Source organism: Rhopalosiphum padi, chromosome 1 (genome assembly GCF_020882245.1).
Source record: "Rhopalosiphum padi isolate XX-2018 chromosome 1, ASM2088224v1, whole genome shotgun sequence".
Classification (NCBI taxonomy): Eukaryota; Metazoa; Arthropoda; class Insecta; order Hemiptera; family Aphididae; genus Rhopalosiphum; species Rhopalosiphum padi.
The window spans coordinates 80653877-80677597 of record NC_083597.1 but is presented as its reverse complement, the minus strand read 5'-3'; the positions used below and the strand labels follow the sequence as shown (position 1 = coordinate 80677597).

At 27.7% G+C, this 23721-nt stretch overlaps 1 protein-coding gene across 1 annotated transcript; it reads left to right on the top strand.

The window, feature by feature from the left end:
- The first annotated feature begins 9138 nt into the window (after nucleotides 1-9138).
- LOC132917382 (proton-coupled folate transporter-like) lies at nucleotides 9139-23445 on the top strand. Its single transcript, XM_060978098.1, has 7 exons — nucleotides 9139-9466; nucleotides 18697-19578; nucleotides 20434-20535; nucleotides 20598-20735; nucleotides 22109-22192; nucleotides 22430-22586; nucleotides 22906-23445. The coding sequence occupies exons 2-7, from the start codon at nucleotides 18738-18740 to the stop codon at nucleotides 23057-23059; spliced, it is 1476 nt and encodes a 491-aa protein (XP_060834081.1). The 5' UTR covers nucleotides 9139-9466; nucleotides 18697-18737; the 3' UTR covers nucleotides 23060-23445.
- The last annotated feature ends 276 nt before the right edge of the window (nucleotides 23446-23721 follow it).

Genomic DNA, 23721 nt, shown 5'->3' with positions numbered 1-23721 from the left:
GGATGTGTTAAGTTTGAAATTTTACCATAAGGTTTTTTGTATATTAAATATTTTGTCAGTTTTTTGTGTATTGGATAACCTTAACTTTATAGTATGCTGTATATGCACCAGAACATAATGCTAACCTAATCGGGAGGCTACAATCTTTGGTGCACTTTTCAGTAGAATGATCTTGGTCGCATTTGACGCACCTTGACTGTTGGCTGCAGTAGTTACGTATGCCCTTATGCTTGATAAGATTGTTATTGAGATGGGCTGTTTCGTTAAGCGTTTAGTTTCTCGATAACCACAACGGGTAGTTTATTAATCTTGAAGAATTGTTGATTATTTTCATTAAGAGCCAGTTCAATGTGGAGCAGTTGTAAAGGTAATGATAACTACAGCAGTCGTATTAATTTTATGTTATAATTATACATTTGCCATTTTATATATATACCTACCACAAATATAGTTGTAAACTACAAAATTCAAAACTTAAAGTTTTTTGTAAAATGTAAAATTATATATTGTTACAATTTGTAAATTGATTAGTTACCTATGCGAACACTTAAATCATGGCCTTCGAAGTATTTATTACTTTAACTTGAACCTTTTATGTTTCAAAACGCTTTACTAAATGTTTTGAAAAATTGTGTTTAACTTGTAGATAAAGATACATATTTTCATCATTGAGGTGTCATTATAATTAATTTTATATCTATATAATATACCTATTATAAAAAATTAACAATGATATATTTTAAAATAAATTCATAACTAAAATTACTAATTAGCTAGTATTTACATATCAAATACTAACTTCATGACGAATAGGTTACAACCTACAAGTTTATTAGGTACCTGTATTATAGATTAAATGTAGTATAGTTATCAGTTTTTCGGTACGACTGATGATTTATACCTATATGTTATGCATTTATGTATATTTAAAAACGGTTAATAAACTATAATTTAAGGTATTTATCACCTGGCTTATTAAAATTAAACATCAGACATAACAATGCTATAGTATAAAAATATATTTGTGTACACATAGGTCTCCCTAGAAAAATTGTATTTGTATTTGTATTTGTTAAAATCAGTGTTGACGTGTTGTAAAGAATACTTTTGAAATGTATTTGAGTAACTACTCAAGTACTTATAAAATAAAGTATTTAAAATACCATCCAAATACTGTCTATTGTCTATATTAAAATTTAATTCTACGTATTTAGGTATATAAATCAAAAATTCAAGTGTTGTATTTTAAAAGCATTATTTGTTCAAAATGCTGATCTGTCGTATTCGTTATTTTTTAAAAGATGAAAACCTAAACCGATATAAAATTGTTCATAAATGAATAATAATTAATAATATAATATAAATATATAATATTATTTTATAACGTTAAAGCATGACGACGACGGCACGGTAATTAAAATGAAAAAAGTCTGAATTTTTAAAACTTCAAGAATTTATGTTAAATAGGAAAATGATAAAAATGTAACTCAGTTGTAATAATTAGGTGGATAATTAAGCTAGCTTTAACTTAAAATATTAATGAGAAAGATCCGATATCACACCCAAGCGGTAAACGATTTCAATCCACAAAAACGTCGGCGTGAACAGTCCCAAAATTTCTATTTTTTAACTTTTCTCCAAAACTAGTATACTTAAAAAGTTGGTTGATAGCTCATTAAAAAGGGATTGTCAAGTAGATACAAAATGTGGGATTAAAAATTTAAAAAAATTATTATTTAGTTTTTTACAGTTAAAAAATAGTTATTTTATGCTAGATTTTCATTTAGCGTGGTAGATTACCAAAACTGAAGAACGGATTTTGTTATTTGGGGTCTTGTTAGATTTAAATTGGCTAGGAGAAGTGCAGTGAAGATTTTCAGCACTTTATCTTCAATTGTTAACTCACTACAAAGCTATAAAGCTGAAAAACATAAAAAAAACGCCCAATAAAATGTGTTTTAATTTTTTTGAAGCTCTGTAGTGAATTGACTATACAAGATAAAGTTCTGAAAATCTTCACTGCACTTCTCCTGGCCAATGTGAATCTAACAAAACCCTATACAAGAAAATCCGCTCTCCGGTTTCGGAGATCTATCTCACTAAATGAAAATGAAAATAAAATATATTATACATACATATTGCATACAAATAATAAATTTCTAAAAATTGAAAATCAAGAAAGTTTACATGCCGATCTTTGACTTGGCAAGCGTTTTTTATTTAACAAGGATTTAAAATACAAACAAATTAAGAATTAAAGGAATAAAAAAAAAATTATTTAAAATACCATTCAAATAATTCAAATTAAAAAGTATTTAAAAAAGTATTCAATAAGTAAAAAAGTATTTGAATACTTTTACACAAATACTTTACAACACGCGTGGGTTATAATGAATAATTATAGACTATGTTTTGAGGTTTAGCTATACTTTTTTATTGCATGTATAAAATACAATATGTAATTTTATTAGTAATTTATTCAATATTGTTTAATTGAAGTGAATGACAAAATATATGAAATTATTTGGGTTCAACTGTTTTAAAAGTTTCAAAAAAAATTATAAATAAAAGAAATCAGATATATGATATATACCATCCAATTAACAGACTTGTAACAAAAAATTTAATTACAATTTACCTACTACCGTATACAATGTGCACAAGCTTATAAACTGTAAATTTAGTCTTTGAAATTAAAATACACACAGACCACGCAGCATTAAGTTTGTAAATTAACATGTATTGTTAAATGTAATTAGGTATTGAAAGCACTTTTACTTAAAAAAACGAATTTGAAAATTAAATTTATGAGTCATTAAAAGTTGAAATTTAATAGCGTTTTTTACAGTGATACTCGATTATAATAATAGATAACAATATAACATTATATAATATATTAATTAGTTTTGTTTTTTGGTTTAGTACTTGTATATAAAAAAAACAAATAAAATCTATCGTTGATCAATATTTGGGAAAATTTTGAAAGTACAAACTTATTATATTTTGTATATACATTACATATTTGCATATTGCATAGGTACATATGAGAAATTCAAAAAAACAAAAAAAAACGATACAGTCTAATAGAAATTATAGCGCGTGTCACGTTCCATTATGATGACTATTATTACGTTTAATATAATACATAGATATATTCTAGTGAATGTTGTCTTTGAAACCAGCATAACCACTTGAAGGATTTTAGTTTTTTTTTTAATCGAAGTATAATATATTATTGGGTAAATATTCATATGTATAATACAACACGTTTACTATGATATGAGTAGGTATATTTTATTTGTTTTATTATAACTGCATTATTTGCTTAAATTTAGGCTTAAGTTCACGATGAATATTTAAATATATTTTCGAGGACGTCGGGTTTTTTCCAAACGTAATTTCTTATAACACATTGACTTTTAAAAAAGTCAATGCGATTTCAAATGGTGAGAAAATCTTCAATCTCAAGGACGTATTTATAGTATTAAACTCATCAGTGTAATAATACGTCCACACTCGTCAATGCACAAAAATAGATATTTATTCTCATTAGTACTTTTATGTCTTATAGGTAGGTATATGAGCCATGGCTCACAAATGTAAAAGATTAAAACCTATAAAAAAATCTTTCTGTTTAGCTTTCACATAATATATACAGTACATAGGTATACATATGATGCATATTTGTACATAAATGTTGTTAGGTGATCAGTGATAATTTTAATTAGTAATCATAGTATCATACCGAAGAATAGGAATAAATGTTGATTAGTGATTGATTACCTTTTATAAAAAAGGTATCATGTTGTTGTTATTATTATTATTCGACATTTATTGAATAGATCACTATATATTGACCTTTATATTCACTTTTTATTGGGCATCTTGCCTGTCTAAATAAACAAATAAAAAAAAAAAAAATAAATATTATAATTATAAATATCGACACATAAATCTCTTTTTAAAAATACAAAATATTTATTTCGTAGAAAAATACTAGTTCTAGTAATTAAATAATTGTAAAATCATAAATACAAAATAATATTTTTAACAACATCTGACGTAACGGGTGGATTTTATCACCTACCAAGTGTGCAGATAGGGGAATTAAGATTTAAAAATTTGACTAATTGTATTTTATGTCCTTCTTATTTATGGTCTAATAATATAAAGATAACAATTCATATAACAAATATATAAAACGATAAATTATATAATACATGGGTATTTAAATTAATAATTAATATTACTATTATTGATGTGGTAGTGAAATGACGCACACCGAATGGAAAAATAATTCAAAAACCGCTTTAAATTCATAATAATATCTAATTTAATATTTTAATAATTCATCGACGACGATCCCGGATCTGTCAACAGCATTTTACTTTAATTTTATAAGAATTCTGGTTAAAGCATAATATTTCTATATTTAAAAAAAACTTGACTTAGGCTAAGTGGCAAAGGAGACTGCTCATCGCCGTCTTAAACCCGCTGGTGTCTGACGTGAACCAGCTTACAGACTCGGTCTCAGTGATAGAATACATCTAAATTCTACATATTTCGGTCCGTTTTATACATATAATAATTAATAATTCTATAATACATTATACATTTGTACCAGTACCAAATACCTACTCTATAATGTGTATGTCGTGTATATGTTGAACTATTTTATATTTTATTTTATATTTACGTTACCTAATTATTTCATCTTTATATTACACTCACACATTATAATAAGTTCTGTATTTTAAATTTTGAGTGGAGCAATTAATGAATTGATTTTACATTGATGTGTATTTTTATCTGTTGTCATCACTTTTTTGAGCCGTAAAAATGTTTAAATAACCCTACATAGTTATTTGAATTTTTCACCAAATATTTATTTATTATCATAATATAATTTTCAAAATATTTTAAATATTTTTGTGCTATTTACGGAATTTTATTTTTTTTATTGTTTTATTTAGCTAGGAAAAACTAAAAATGCTTGACAATTTTTGTAGCTAAGGCTTGAAAATTTAAAACAATGTTCCTCACAAGTAGTTCATACTGAAACAAAACAATCTAAAAATATACAAGCACAGTTATTTTTTTATACATATTTGTAGTTCAGATTTGGACGAAATTAGGTACGTATTTTAATGATAATTTATAATGTTTTTTTTATTTTTTATAATTCAAAAACATTATTCGTGGGGGACTTAAATCTTTTACGTTTATTAGCAAATTTACAGCACGCAATGACATTTTCATAACTTGTTAATACATTTTAAGATACTATCTAATTATACTACGAATTTACTATTGACTATTCACACTGTTTTACGGTATTTACAGTAAGGTATATTAACTTAAAAAGTCAAAAGTTAATAACAATAATATAATTTGGTATAAATATTAAATATATATTATTATGATTTATGATATCAGATAAACTAATATACTAATAATATAATAAATGAAATGTTTTCTGAAAAATATATCAATCTACCTACCGTACTACCATAAATAAAATAAATTACTTTAATAGTTTTATCAAAGAGCCTATCATGAAATATATTTGTTGATATTTGCTGGCACTCCATCTACGCTCAGAATCGTTTTTGGTATACCATGATACGTCACTGAATTTAACTTTAACACAACTATAGCAGTGACCAGGGGCGTATTTAAGGGAGGGGCACATGGGGCTCGTGCCTCCCCCATTCACCGTATTTTATACTAATTTTTATTATATGAGCAATTTTACAATTCTATGCCCCATGTATGCAAATTTGAACTTTTTGTTTCTGCCCCCCCCCCTTAAGACATTTCTAAATACGCCCCTGGCAGTGATCCTGCACTAGATACCTAACAAACAGCAGAGCGATATCCACTGCCCAATGCCCACTGGTCTACCTTTAATATTGTAATTATGAAAAAATTATTCAATTCAGTATATTAGTTGATATGTTGTTTAACGTGCTATATGCCGATTAAATAATAATAGTGCTCTTCCCGTTCCCGAGTATTTAATAGTTTTAGAAATACTTTCATAAGTGGCTGGGTGCCCAGCGAATCTCCGACTAAGGAATAATATTACAATATTTTTTAAAATATTATTATTTTATATTTTTCTTTAATTAAATTATTTTAAATAATTTATCAAAGTTATTCTGATAACCATATTACAATGATATTTTAAAAGTAGAGTTTAGCCGATATATTTTATTTTATGATAATCCTACATGGGCTAGGCCTATTATGTAACATAATTTTATAATATAGATACTGTACAGTATGCAGTATACTATGATTTGAATTTTTATTTGTCTGCATGATTATTAATACTTGCATTTAAAGGTTATTGCTCTCAACGATGTCCTGTGTGTGTATATTTATAAAGTGTGTCTTTCAAAAGGTAAATAACAGTGAATTAGGCGTTAGCTAATACGTTCATTCATTATTTTTGATGATTATAATTTTTAAAACTCTCAATATGTATATTCATAGATAAATTGCAAGATGTATTTTAGTATTGTAAATGGTATAAAAATGGTATAAAAAGGAATGAATACTTGACGAGGTACGATAACAATAGTGAGATGGGTCCATGGTCCATTGTTGCAATGACAAGTGCAAACAACCTACCGTTCATTTTGAAAGTAACGAAAATACCATTTCGTTATTTAGGTACATAATATTTATAATATGTTTACATCCAAAAAATATCACTATTCTGTGTAAAGTTCTTCAACAGTTCGACGTGCATATATATTATATAATATATATATATATATATATATATATAATATTTAATAATAAGTGAACTGTAGAATACTGTATTCTCTTTCTTAATCTCTTTTGTTTAAGATGTGTGCGAGAATGATCTACTGAATCAATGTAATTTTTTAGGTAAATAAATTGCTATTTCTTGTGCAATAATGTAAGTGACAATTTATAGTGTATATGCAGGATGTCACATCCTTGATTTACATACAAATTTAAATAATTGGTTATGGTCGACGATTTCGGCCAACTTTTCCATTGCCATCGTTTACGATATTCGAGCACACGTATGTGTGTTTTTGTATACGATTTGACAACTAACACACATGTATACCTGTTGAGTTGTATGCACGCGTGGTGTGATTATATAATTTATATTTATAAGCACGTTTCTACGTTAGTATACATCACTAACAAGTAACAGTCTAACATAATAATGTGAGCTATAAATATTAGCAGATAGCAGTATAATTAAAGTATAAGAGTACGCATAGATTAAAGTGGGCTCGATTATTGTAAAGAATTTAAAGGCGACGACGAGAAGATCACACTCCCGTTAGTTATTTTTCTATATATTTATAATAGGTAACAAAGTTGACAAATATTAACATTGAATTAAATAAAAAATAATGATAAAACCGTTAGAAAATAATATAACTTAATTAATCATGAGGCGCTTTCCATATGTCAAGTTGTAAAAGAAATTAAAATATAACCCGTCCACATCTTGGACAAACTTCAGATATACCATTGGTATAAGTACTTAATTCTGTTACTTGTGTTGCACATGCATAGAATATTTTATGAAATATCTAATATAAAACACGATTTCGATGACCTTGTTAAATAATATATTATATAATATACAATAACAATTGATATTCGCAATCGTCAACATTATATTCACAACGGAAATTTTTGTTTATTATTGTATCTCGTCGTGATTTTGTTAGTAAATACTAAAATGCGTATATTTTATAATAATATTATGTATTATTTGTGTATTACTATATAAATATACAATCTGAAGGCCAAGTTCAGCAAATAACATGCGCTTTATAGTACATTGGTATTACAACGAGTGACGAGTGTTATAACTAATAAATTATTATATTATGATTCCAAGAATAAACATGTTCAGTGAAAAATTTACGGCGAATCAGTATCTCGTACGAAACATTAGTTGGGTATTTCAATATTTGCATAAAATAGGCACGACTTATAAAAATATATCCTGTGACATATCATGAAATAAAATACATATACAACTCAGAGTCCTTGTATAATGGTATTAGTAACCTATGAATAATTGTTGATGGGAACTATTTGCAATAATATCGATTATTACTTATTACAATATCTTATATCGCACATTGTTCACAATTTTTACATAAACAGGGCCGGAACTGGTGATTTTTTACAAATAGGTAAAATTAAATGTTGACGCTACTAATAATTAAATCGTTCTCCTTAAACGTCACTATTGTATATTTAAACGAAAAATAACGATTTTAATCCAATCAAATTGAGTTATTTAGTTGTGATTCAAAAAATATAAATCATAGATAAATCGACTACGGACTATCACTATATTAAATATCATTGTTTTGAGTTTTCTATACATAATTACATTTTCCACTATTACGTAGCATATTCCGTTTAAAAGTCACCTCCAAACTTGTGAAACAATACAAAATCCGCTACCATTCATATCTAAACATAAAAATCAAAAATCATCACCATGAATATTATGATTATGTTTTTCAGAGACATTTATTTAACCATTGGTTAATATGGTGGAAGTAAACAAGTTTGGGTTGTTTGCTATTATGAAGTATATTCTGTATAATAGTCACGTACTACATCCAGACTTCAAATACTTAAAAAAAAAAATCAAAATCCATTGCCATTTAAATAGACACTCTTTATTTAAAAAATCAAAAATCACCACCACAAACAAAATGATTTGATTATGTTTTTCAAAGTAATATTGTTAATAGTTGTTATGATCATTGATCGTACACAGGTACAGACTCACGAGTCGTATGAACGTGAATATTTTGTGTTAGAAAACACGAAAATCATCCGCGTGAATAAGGATTGAGAGGAGCGTATAGCGGTCGGATAGTTGTAAAGGAAAAACTATTCCCTGCAGTATATACGTGTGTCAGGTTGTCGTGTTTAGATGAAAGGTGGTATGTAACAGGTATATTAAAGGAATAATTAACTTAATCGTGTGTATAAAGTGTATGAGAAAATAATGATAGAAGTGATCTCGCATTAAATAAAATAGTATGCGACCCGACCACCGTCGATCTGCTGGCGTACGGTCGCCGCTACGTAGATCCTTGCGAGCCCGTCTGCTCGACTCGTCCATCAGCACATATCATCCGCGACCGTCCGCGTGAGTGCTTGCGGGTGCTTGTGTTTACGATTATTATGTGTGTGTGCAGCTGTGCGCGATCGCGATCATTTCATCTGAACGATTTGTATTCGTATTGCAATAATTGATCCGGCAGTTACCTATGGGTTTTTATTAAGTAACTTGAGTCAAAATAGCATCGATAAAATCCAAATCATCGTTTTATTGTCATCCGGTCGAACGAATTCTATTAGTGCGGTTGTCACTGGACTAAGGTCGACATCACACACCTACACACGTACCTCAACAGAAAATAAAGCTTTGTAAATCGTACGTAAAAATGAAAATCGTATTATTTTTTTTTTTTACATAAATTGTTGTATTATTTTTTTCCGTGAAACGAAAATATACTCGTCGTACCTACACATTATTATTTATTATAGTCCGCTATATTATAGCCGACGCATGACAGTCGGTGTTCGCGAGAAACGCGAGAGTGAATGTTGCGAGAGCGATTTTATTTAGGACACATTATATTATAACACCGTCCTCAGGCATGCCCTCGGGTATATATCTACCCATGTATGATATTTAGATAAACCACATGGTGCATAGATTATTATATAGGGTATCTATTATCTATGACAATATTAAGTAATATAAATTTATTACAAATCCATAATTTGTTTATTCCGTTTACGAAATTACTATATACCTACGTTTTCGAAATCCAAGCATCATTACTGTTTTGAAATATTAATATTTTTTTTGTGTCGGGCTTGTACGATAATATGTTTAAAAAAAATATTGGACATTATAATGAATATTATATTACCTATATCTACATTTACACTATCAGTATATAAATATACAAACACAATATAATTATATACTCAATATAGGTATATTGTATCCAAATCTGTTGATCTTTTTTTTTAATGCCTACCAACTTCTCTATTTAAATTGTCCTGGCTAAATTAGCGTTATAGACAAGGTCACTGTATTTTAAACACAATATGGAAAGTTTTAAAACAATAAAATAATTTTTTTCAAAACATTGGTTGTGATTAAAATGACCATAGGTCTTTCATATTTAATGGTTGAGATCCGCATTTACTGGTCATTTATACAATTTTATTACGTAAACAATATTAGAATAAGATTATTGACATAATTTTAATCAACTGTTTTAGAATTTAATCTTCCCAATAATAATATCATAATAATATTTTTGACTTATATTTAGATAGTTATCACTATTTTCCTGTCCTGTTTAATAATATAAGTAACCAATAACTTAATCAAATTATACATTAGACAAACATTTATTGCAATATGTACCATTACATTTAGACAAATAAAAGTTATTATATTTCCTTTCTATTCTTTGAAATTTTTTTGATATTAACTAGTTATGACTTAAAATTATTTATTTAGGAAATAAAAACTACTTTAGTTTTCGTTTATGAATAATTATTGTATATTTGTAATTACTAATTTGTTTTTCCCAATAGTTAGTCATCTTATGGAGAAAATTATAAACATATTTTTTATGTTTTGAATTATAAAATGTCAAGACATTTTTATCTAACATAATAATTATTTTCATTATTTTTAAATTAAATTAAATTAAATGTAAATGTTTTTATATTATGTTATAATATTATATAATTTATGATATACTACTACTTATTTCATTTTCACACGCCTAACTTTTGGTCGTTTAGTTCAACTTATCTTATTTACTTTATGTGAATAATGTCGTATACGAGGTATATTTAAAACTATAAGCAATTACCGCGTAGCTCTTAATTGGTACATTGTATATTTTTATATATGTTGCTCACTTGAGACTTAAAAGCTTTTTCTAAATAATTGCTTAGATTTTATAGTATAAGTACTGATTAGTAGGTAATTTATTTGTAAGACATAGTATCTTTGTATATCTAAAAAAACTATTATTAACAAATACGTAAATTCATTAAAATCACTTAAGTATTTGATGTATTTTTTATTATTATACATAATATTTATTCACATAAACAGCAAGGTTGTCAGTGCTACTAATAAATAATGATTAAGAGGGAACTATTAATATACAATAACACCATTTAAATAAGATACAACATACAAAATAAAAAATAAAAAATAATAATAAGATTGGTAGTTTAAATATTATTATATTATAATCCTGATAAGCGGATACACTTTATGAGTAGAATAAAATTAATACAAATTGATCTAAAGGTTATTCATTTTATTATTTACAGATACCGTAATTCGTACAATATTATCACCAAACACGATTAATTTATTTGGATCAATTCAAAAGTGTGACTCATATTTATAGAGTCTAGATATGTTAATAACGAATTATTTATACTTAAATAGATTTTGTTGATCTTATTGGATTTTAATAATTTTATGACTAAATATAATACATATTTCTTAGAATTTTTCATTTTATTTTATTATTGTTTTATCTAATATGATGATGATATAATTTTTAATTTATTTTTGAATTAAAAAAAACTGATAATTCTACTATACTAGGTACTATAAATCTAACACTTAATCAAAACAAATGAAAATAATAATGACGGAATAACATTTTATATTTTAAAATTTAACTTGACGATATAAATTATAATTCTAGATGTAAAAAAAAAAAATAATTATTACAAAAAGATATGTAAGTACTTATGTAATTATCAAACTGAATTTAATTTGACCATTTAAATCCATTGACTAGTTACATAACTGCTAAGTATGGAGTATCTATGCTTATCCATACATTAATACCGATTGATTTTTACTATGACAATTTACTATTACTTTCTATAAATTATTTAAATGCACTGTATCTCAATAACAAACATTTGCGTGTGGCAGTTCATTCCCTATCTTAATTTTTAAATAATTTTGAGAAATACAATAATAAGTATCTATATATTAATATGTAGATTGTCAATCAATTGTTTAATTTCAATAAAAAAAAAAAATTTACACCGGAAAAATAATTATATTTATTGGTAAAAATAATGAAAATAATTATGAATAATTTTTTGTAATTAAACTAATAGATAATACTTATTTAGAAAATCCATGAGTTATGACAAAGGTAAAAAGATGAATAATTTTTAAGTTTTTAATTACGGCTTATCTCATGACGTAATAATATTATAAATTATAATATTCTATGTACAATGTATTTATTATTTAGGTAGGTAGTTACGATTATAATTTTGTAATATTTGGGTTCAAATTATTTAAAATTTCAACGAATTTAGAATGAAGTTAATCAAAATTATTATCAAACCACAACTGATCATTAATTAAATAGGAAAACCATTCAAAGTCATAATTGTATTGTAAGGTACATACATCATAAATAAACACATTATTCGTTAATGATTTTATATAGTATATTATGCTTATCTATATATCTATATTAAAAAAAGTATAAAAATGGTGTGTTGGTGTTATTATTATCTGCAAAGTGAATTGTAAATTGTTCAAATGGATTTTAAACGTACTATATGTAGTTTGTTGAAGTACTAATTTCAATAAGTACTTATGTATAACAACCCAATTTGTTGGACAGTTAAATAAATAATTCATTGTATAAACATTATATTAATTATTGTATTATTTAATAGTAGTCTGTAATTAAATTATATAAATAATATATTCAACTATTTTGAACACGATTTTTGACAATAATCAGTGGTGTACAAAGGGTGGGGGAAATTCAGGAAAACTTCCCCCATGTATAAAAAAAAGTTCAATTTTTTGAAATGGTTAGAATAAAAATTTCAACGTGTGTTTAAAATTTAATATTTATCAATTATGATGGAATCACAAAAATATTTTCGTCCGAAGAGCTGTAAAATTACTTTTTAATTGATCTAAAAACTATTTTTGTATAGATATTAAATACTGTTGATCATTATTAGTTAATTATCTTTGTGTTATGGCTTGTGGGTATGTCATACTAGACAGCGTGACCCAGACTTTATATGCAGAATGTAACGCGTATTCAGACGTGTAACCTAACGCGTATCCAGAGGGGTTAAAGGGTTTTAGCCCCCCCTTTTGAACAATTTTTGATATTCTCAATTTCGGTATAATTTTAATCTTATATCTTATATGAACTAAAAAAATGTTTGCCCTCCCCCCCAAATTTATATTACATATAATGAATGTCAATAACCAGTTAAAATAAAATTATGAACACATAATAAATTTAATATTATTAATATTAAATACCTACATATGTCAGTTGGCTATAAAATAATTAAAGTTCTAGACGTCGTTATGTATTTTTGAGATTTAAACGCGATATACGGACTACAGCGGTGAACATAATATACCTTATAAAGTTATAACTTTCCCAAAAGTTGGTTCTATAATTTTGTACAATTGTAATTTTTAGCATAATGTGTAGATAAAGACAGGTTTTTTCTGACACAATAAAAATTTGTACAATATAAAGGTATATAAAAATATTATTTATTTTGTGACATCTGCAATAAGGGTTATTATAGTATGCCGTTACTATAAAATGTATTTGTTGAAATACAATTCTTGGTGGGCACTGGGTACCTACTTAAAGCGATTTATAGATATGAATGATATATTTCTTTCACAACAAACTATTTTCCTGGTATTATAATTTAAAATTATATTCGTGTTCAATATAATAATAATTAGATGAGCTTGAAATTATATTAAGAAAGCATACATTATCTCAGTATAATTATATCTTAATTACAATCTAAGCAAATTGGCGGCCTTGCATTGTGAAATATTCGATAGAAATGGTCAAATGGCCAATCTAACTTTGGCGTATTGAATTTAGCATATGGTATAACTATAATTTTAAAAGCCTCTTGAAAACAATTTTCAAAAAAAAATAAAATATTTACAGGATTCAGATAATTACAATAATCGGAATAATCTGATGTTTAAATTTTTAAAATACATTTTGTCGTTTAAAAACAATTGTATTGCGCAAGCGAATTATGAAAATGTTCAACATTTTAAATTAATCAAAAACGTGTACTTAGAGTCTAGACTCTAGCTTCTTCCGAAAACTCAATTTCAATCCGAGGTCACTGAACAGAAATATTTCGTGTAACCCTTAAAGGGAAATCTGATATATATGCATACACATGGCTCAATTAATAATATAGGATATATGATCCTATGATCAGTGATGAATGATCTTTAATAATATTATATTTACCGATATCTAGATACCGGTTAGAAACTTGTCGATTCATGCCATGCATGGTAGCATTAAATACGCGTTTAGTTAAATACGTATTTAATATTTAAATATTATATTATCCAGCGAAGCTGTGAATAAAAAATAATGCATCATGGCGGTCATCATGATGAGTCACGGTCGTATTTCTATAACCATAATAATATATCCATTTAAGTTGTGTGAATTCTTTCATAATTAAAAGTACAAGACTAAATGTCTATTAGACTAGACATTGTCTAATAACTAAAATTATAAGTTTTATAAGGTATCAAACGATCGGAGATATTTTGAAAAAGGGAATCAAGTAATTACGTAATTTGAAAAAAAAAATGGTTAAATAATTCAAATTTGAGAGCAAAAATTTTCAATATAATTTTTGATGTTTGATGTTAAGATTTTGTATAAAATATTGTTGTTTAAGCAGTTTCGTTACCTATATCATACGATGTGTGAATATGGACTTGGTTATATCTGTCGACCTTGACGTAACCCTCACTAATATCTTGTTGTTTTGGTGTAACCTTATGAAAAATCGCAGGAGTAATAACTCTTGTTTGGATAGAGCAATCATTTTTATTTGTATATATCCTGAATATGCACCGACTGAGCACTAGAATTTGATTGTATTAAATTTAAGGTTTTTATTCAGCCGCGTCGTGATGTTAGCAGGAGGTGATTTTATGGGATTGAAGATAAGTGGTAGTAAACCAGTATAGTCAGTATAGAATGAAGGATTATAATATTTATTTTTATTTTTGAGCATCCTAAAAGCACTAATTGGGAACTAAAATTCGCAATATACTCGTAGTATAAATTATTACTTTTATCGCTATAACTTCACGAACCTAACTGGCGTCGGTAGTGGTATTAATCTTACAACTCTCAAACCATGTACTATTGTGATTGTTTAACTAATAAAACTGAATCAAATACATACTCCGATTATTAATAATAGTAATAATACATTGATATTTAGCGGTAAATTTGAACTTTTTACGTGTATTTGATTTAGTTTTAGTTTTATTATTATTAAATATTAATATAAATAATATACATAAATATATTATATACCATTTATTTTATATAGTATACACAAACGATATATTTATTATTACGATAAAATGTATAATTATTAATTTTCTAATGCAGGCTTTATGACAATTCTGCCAATTCATATATTATGTCTTATACTCTTATTGTATATACAAATAATCGATATCCCACAAAAAACGCTTTGTAATATAATCCTTTGCGAGAACTAAGAAGTAACTGTACATAGAACATCATATTATATACCTATATTGTATAATAAATAGTTTTATTATCGTTAACACGCTAAGCAGGTGACTGAGATAGCTAAATATTAAATTCCGATAACATGCTTAATTCACATTTTTTTTCATATTGCGATTATACTTGATAGAGAATACACCATTCATCGCAGTAATATAAACCATAAAGCGAATTGTGTAACCTTGACATGTTTAATTGATAAAAATTGTTATTTTAATTATAATCATAATTAATCCAATGTTACAGAGATATTAATTAAAAAAAAAAAAATCATAATATCAATAAAAATAACCATGGGGAAAGACATTTCAAATACTATGCGAGTATAGGTTATCGACTTTAGAGCTTGCTGGTTCATTACGAACGCATCGTTTCATAAACACCTTCGTAAACCTATGGTCACCGAATTCATCTTAAATTACTAGTCACTATAAAAGACTTGACTATATACCTCGAGCTAAAATTATATAACTGTATGACAGGGTTCGTGGATCTATGGTACGTTAACTAAACTACTTTAATATAATATTTAACAACATTTTACTTCAGCTTAAAAAAAATGATATTTTATTATTATTATTATTATTAACCCCAACAATCCGAAAAATAATATATTCTGAGTACGAATTTGTATATATTATACTCTTGGCTCTCTCTTGTGTATCAAATCTGTTTTCAGTGAACAAGACGACGAGTACCTTTTTATGTCTCGTTCGTATGTGTCTTGTATATGTTACGAGCATAGGCGTGCGCAGACCTGCATTTCGGGGGTGCCTACAATTTTTTCGGACCCTTTTCTTAATTTGGGCCCTCTCTTAACAAGACATGTACATATTTTAATAAATTATAATGCCTGAATAAACATTACTTAAATTATATCACATATTAATCAGTATTATTACTAGTACCAAGTTATATAATATTTCATTAGATATAGTTGGATCTAAAATCTATTTTCAAGATAATTGCAATATTTTTATTTATTATTTTTACTTTTATAGTCAATAACATCTAGCTGTTATAATCATAATAAGTTTTACCACGCAAATTTAAAATATTTTAAGTTGTATTATTTTTTTTATCTCAAAACATAATTTTTTACAAAATATTTTAGAAAAAATATAATTTTAGTAACATTAGTTAAAATACGGACCCATATATTATATGCTATAGGACTTAAATTTTAGGGCCTCAATTACATGTCGGGGGGGTGCCCAGGCACACCCGGAACCCCCCGTGCGCACGCCTATTGTTACGAGTAAAGTAGCAAGTCGGGTATTGTGCACAGTGCTCGGTCAATGTGTATAATGCCCGATTTTCAAGGGCAAAGTTGGAATAAGTTAACATTGTCTGGGCATTGTATACAGTACATACAACTGAAGAGTTAATATTATTATCTAAAAGTGGTTTGACATTATTAAAATATATACTTTTTATTATTAAATTATAATCATTTTAGTTAATTATTAGTTTATTACTAAAAAAAATTCTAAGCACATAGAGATAGCATTAGTTTACTTAAATTATTACAACATACACCACTATTGTGGCACTTTGAGTTGCAAAGACGACCAGATTTTTTACATTTACACCGGTTGGTCTTACATAATGTATTGCAAATACACCATCATATCATATCTTAGTCTTTACCAATTAATTTAGAAGTTTTCTTGCCACTTCATCAGTTAAAGAAATTTATACTGGTGGAGTACCTCATTAGTCTGGATAAACACCTTTTTGTATAATATCGTGAATAGCAATAGTGTTCGCAATGTACGATATGCAATCACTTTATTGTTAAGATTACGGATCGGTTCGTATTGTCGGTTACGAGTATCACGTACAAATAAAATATCTAAGTATAGTTTTCTATAGTGTTATTGTTATGTATAAATGCTATTCGATACAAATGTGTGCAGCGCACTGTATTTAATTTACTTTGCCTACTTGAATCCGGGCAAGGTACACTTTGCCCGGGCAATCTCGAACAATGCCCGGTCAATGTATGAACAATTCGAGTATTAAAATGATCATTATTACATTGCCCAAAATGTTCGGGCATTATATAAAGGTGCGTACACACTAGCCTAACAAAACTGCGAATATGTAACATGTAACAGTTTGACAAAATGTTACGGCAGAAATTAAACTTAAAACAGTAACAATGCTCGGATTTCCCACTTTGCTCGTAACATATATAATTATAAATACATACATAATATACAAGTATATAAGTATATAGCTAATTGCATACAAAATCGTTCGAGTAAATGTTAATATACTTGTATTTATTTACGGATTATGTGATATATGCTTTAATGTTATTACCTTATAACTATAGATAAATTAATACATGTCCAGATAATATATTGCATTACTTGTGGTATAGACGTATAGTACCTATAGTATCTACTATAATAGTCCAATAGATTTTTGGGCGGATGTTTGGTTCAGACCAAGAGTGATTCCGCAAGGATTGAACGAATATGTGAAGATAGTTGGGGTTTCCAGGTGTACATGTTTTAGACTGCTATGATATAAAAATCATACAGGCATTTTAAAGTATATATGTAATTTCTGGTCCGTATAAACGAAGGTTTGGTGGTTCAAGTTCAACCTAACCTCAACCCTAAATGTATTTCACTACATCATTTACCTATAAATTATAATTTTTATGGTTTGTAGTAGATGAATTTGCTATTATTTATAATCACCTATTTATATTATTATATTATTTATATTATTTATATTATTTTTATTATTTATAAGTATTTGCCTACGTACGTAAATTAATTTATTATTATTTTTTTTGAAAGAGACTAAAAAAAAATCCAATATCTATTTTTTATTCTTGAATCCCTGAAAAAAAAAACTATAGTATTTCATATCATAAAAAAATAAAAAAATCTAACATAATTTTTTGAAAATTTTACAAAAACACCTAATGCTGCAGTAAACGCATTATTATAACAATATCGATTTATTTTTGTTTTAGACTAGGTTTGTTGGTACGCGAGTGTCGTCGTCGGCGTCATCATGACGATGTACATGCCGAAATTCAAAACGTTTCGTTGCGCGGTGACGATAGAGCCCATGCTGTTCTTGTACTTCGTGGCCACCATCCTGTCGAACAACGTGGGCACGAACATGCTTTTGCACAAGGGATGCAACCCGAACGCGACTGCGGCACCAGACCTGCACGTCTCGCCGGAATGTATGATGGAGAACGGCGCGCAGCACGGAGTGTCGACAATCAACGTGTGGAAGCACATGATCCAGGAACTGCTGTCGCTGGTGTTCATCATGTTCGCTGGCCCGTGGAGCGACCGGCACGGCCGCCGGCGACGGCCGCTGATGTTCGTGCCGGTGATCGGGCAGATGACCTGCGACGCGTTCAACCTGCTGTCCTCCGTGTTCTGGAGCGGTGTGTCGCCTACCGTCACCGGCATCACGCAGTCGTTGATCTTGTCCGTCACCGGGTCGCAGCATTGCTTCTTCATCGGCATGTTCGCGTACCTGGCCGACATCACAGACACGTCCAACCGGACCATGCGCATCGGGTTCGCCTCGGCCGTCCTGCCGCTGGCCGCCACCCTGGGCGCGCTGTCCGGCGGTTACCTGAACGTGAGGCTCGGGTTCACCGCCGTGTTCGCCTTGAACGTGTGCCTGAACGCGGTCGCTCTATGCCTGGGACTGCTGTTCATTTACGACACGTCCGAGCCGTACAAGGCGACCGGTTCGCTGTACAGGAGTACGTTCGACCCAAATATCGTGGTCAAGAGCTGCAAGACCGTGTTCGTCAAGCGGGACAACCACAATCGCCTTATCCTCTTGCTGATGGTCGTCGCCTCGCCGTTGACTGGCGCTCCTTTTGTGGGTGAGATACAGAGACGATATACTTATTATTATATTGACATACGACAACACGGTACCGCCCTTTGACGTAGTGTAATTCTAACTGTTGCACTTAAGTATACATACATAATATATTGCTTGTTTCGTTTATTGAATATAAGTCTGTGTTAATAGGCCTACGCTACCTGCAGTATAAACTAAATACACGGCGTGGTGAACAATTTTTTTTGGTGGGGTTGAACATTTTTTTTTTATATGTACATACCAAACACTACACTTACAGTCACCATCATAATTTTACTCCCACCACTAACGCGGGGCAGCCTATATTTGAATAAAATTATAAAATTGATTTCATGCCTAAATCCTGCTGTTATACATTTGTATACATACTACAACAATATTCATTATTTTTTTCACGCGTCTGTGATGTATGTCTATGTGGTACCGAGTGTACCGTGCGGACAACGTTACACCTTAGGCTGTGGCCTCTAAAAACTCTATTATCGCTCCATTCAGCTATATAGGTATGCGTGTTATAAATTGTATACGCATAGCTATTTTTAAATCTATTCTACGTTCTATACTTCTATGCTCTTGAAATCCGCTCCAAGTTCCATTTTAGGTCATTTGTCCTAATCAATATATATATTTATTTATATAAGTGAGTTAAAATATTTCTCTTTATCAAAAAAGCGTTGGTTACCATAGGGCATAGGCTCTAGCGAAATTGCGTCTTTGACGGTTAACTACAGTTTAGATGCACTATTATGTAAGGGAAGACGATAAATGGAACAGCAGCGTATATAATGTACCTATTTCGTTTATATGATACGAATTATTAATTTAAATAATGTTTCTTTTTGTCAATTTGCAGGTGAAATAGGTCTGATGTATTTGTATTTGAGAAAGCAGTTTGGCTTCAAAGAAATTGATTTTAGTTTATTCAATGCGTACACAATGGGAATCATGCTATTTGGTAAGGTGTTCATGTTTTTTTTTTTTTATAAAAATTTATTATTAAAATAATATACATTTTAGGATCACTGTTTACTCTTGGAATTTTGAGTCGAAAACTTAAAATGAATGATGCAATGATCGGCTTGATTGCTACTTCCTTTGATATTGCAACTGCTATCGGATTTCTATTAGTTACTAAATTGCAATATTTATTATTCGGTAAGTAAACTTTTAATACTGTAGCCCCCTCACCTACATAAAACATTGACCTTGGTACTGTAAAAAATTATTGACACATTTTATGTAATACGAGTAGGTACATGTCTTAACTTTATTTAAACATAAAAATATTTGATAAATACATTTTAAAGTTTCGAGTATGTAATATGCTATACAAAACCACATGGTTTATATTTTATAGTATCTACTAAAGATATAATTAATGCCTATTTATTTATCTTGGATACAATTTTGTATTTATTGATGGTATTATATTTTATATACAATTAAAACATGCTTTTCTTAATATTATATTAATACAAATTACCACATTATACAAGTATTATTACAGTTTCGTAAAAAACAATTACCTACATAATAATTCCTCTTGATTAAAATTAATACAATTATACCGATTGAATCTTTTTATTGTAGCTTTTTTCTATATAAATTTATACTATTATTGGTAGTGTACAAAATATTGGCAAAGTATAGAGGTATTTCAAAAAGAAAAAAGTAGGTAGTAATCACTCGGTTTTAGAGTAATCGACTGTACCTCATTATTGTGAAGCAAATTATTATATTTACTACCTAGTTTAATTATAAAACATTACTTATACATACGAAAAACGGTTCTGATAATCTGAAAGAAAACGGTCTATCAGTCTATTATTATATTAATAAATACATTTAAATCGCTATTAAAATAATAAAGTTGGTTAATTTAAGTTACGCCGAAAACATTATATTTCAAAATGACATTATAGTAATTTTCACATAGATATAATAAATCCATTAAAAGTTTCAAGTATTCAAGAATAATATTTATAAACTAAAAATTATAAAAAATAATTAAAACCATTAATCGTTGATGATATATTTAATTTAATCTAAATTTGAATTTAAAATTACTTAAATAATTGTTTTTATAACAAAATATAATTCGACTTATTTTTTAATACATGTCGTTTAAAGTTTCAAAGGAGAAATTTAAGTTTTTGTTTGAAAGAATGAAAAAAAATGAGTGATAATAAAGACTACCTATTGTATGTTAAAATAAACGAATATTATATACACACTACACGACTGAGTAATCAAACTTATAAAACAAAAAATACTATCAATTCGCCTTTTACCAACAACTAGGAACTAATTGTATTATTATATAAACGAACAGACAGATTATATTAATTTTAATATTAAATTATTTATACAATATTAATTTATAATGGTATAAGTTATACTGATATTAGACGTTGACTTCATTATATTATCTATTGTTTATTATAAAACCAATGTTTATAACTACTTATTTTTCCTACTTATTATGAATAAACACAATACAAAAATTAATCGGTTTTTGTATATTATAGTACCTCCATTAGAACTTTTCCGTGGTGCAGCATTAGCTCTCTCAGGTGCCATAGCTTCGAAATGTGTGGAATCTCATGAATTAGGTAAGTACTTAGTCAATTTATAAATAGTAATAATAATAATATGTCTACTTATAATGCCTTAACAACCAATGTTTAAAATTATTATATGCATATATCGTTACATTTATCATAGATATAAGGATATAAGATATAACTAATATAATAGGATATTATTTAAAACACATAATAAATTCCTTTTGTAAATAACAACTTATTTAATTATTATGTTATAACCGTGTTTTTGTGTCTATATAATAGGGTCCATGAATTCCGTGAGAATGGCCATAGAAAATTTATCAAAAAGTGCAATCCTGCCATTATATAGTATAGTATACAATAAAACGCTGGAATCTATGCCTAGTGCCTTTTTTATCATCAGCATATGTTTAACCGTACCATTAATCGGATGTTTTGGGTAAGATTTTTATAATATACAACAGGGGCGGCCAAACTTTTTTTGGGCCGTGATCTACTAAAAATATACTTCACCTTTGAGGATAGACTTCCATAAAAATATTTTTTTTTATTATTAAGTATATTTAGTATATATAATAATTAAGAAACAAACTTTGTGCGTAGCCTAAAAATAAATTTTAACACGATCGACTTTGAAATCGTTTGCGATCGACCGTTTGGCCGCCCCTGATATACAGTATATACAATTAATAGTAATATATACTATAGTATTGTCACTTAAATTTAAAAATAACCTTTGTCATGGTTTTGAATTTTAGAATTACTTATTATTTGACCCGAAATCAAAAAGAGCCGGTTAAACCAATCCAGAAAAATAATTTGGAAGATACATCAAATGATCTCAATGCTAATACTACTACTAATACTAATGAGATGAAATCTGACAACGTTGAAGGACTTGTGCATATGTAAATAGTAAATAATTTATTTGATTTATATAAGTATTAAGACGTATAATATAAAAACATCCTAAGTTGTTTAACCACTTATGGTAAAAATAGGTAAATATACTTCTTTAATATTTGTGAATTAAGAAAATTTATATTAAATGTGAATGTAACATTGAATAAATATTATACATTTGTATAAATAATTTTGTCCAATGATTTTTAAACTATTTTTAATGAACTATTAAAATTGTATTTATTTTTGTAATTATATAGGAGTCATTCACTCATACGTCTTATAAATATGTATTAATATTGTCTTTTTGTTATTCGTTTTATGTTCTGTTGAGTTTTTACATTTTAATTTGGCTTCAAGTGTTTTTTTTTTATCAAGTAATATAAATTGATTAGATATTTATAAAATATACCATAAGAATAGTACGTACATTTTTATAATATTTTTAATAATATCATCATGTAACTCTGTAATTTATTGGTCAATAAATTGACACTTCAAATGTTGTTGTTAAAAACTCAACTAAAAGTTTATTAATCTTGTAAAATCTTTCTAATTTATGATTGAAATATTTGTCGAACAATGTATTTTTTATATTTAAACACAAATGATTTAAATGATTAGTTAATTTGATTCAGGAATGATTCATTCCGTTTATTTTTCCAAACACT

What these genes read in the sequence shown, in the direction of transcription:
- LOC132917382 (XM_060978098.1), top strand. Translation starts at nt 18,738, where the DNA reads ATGACGATGTACATGCCGAAATTCAAAACGTTTCGTTGCGCGGTGACG. An exon ending in TGTGGAATCTCATGAATTAG is followed by an intron (nt 22,193 to 22,429) that starts GTAAGTACTTAG and finishes TCTATATAATAG; the next exon opens with GGTCCATGAATTCCGTGAGA. An exon ending in CCATTAATCGGATGTTTTGG is followed by an intron (nt 22,587 to 22,905) that starts GTAAGATTTTTA and finishes TTTGAATTTTAG; the next exon opens with AATTACTTATTATTTGACCC.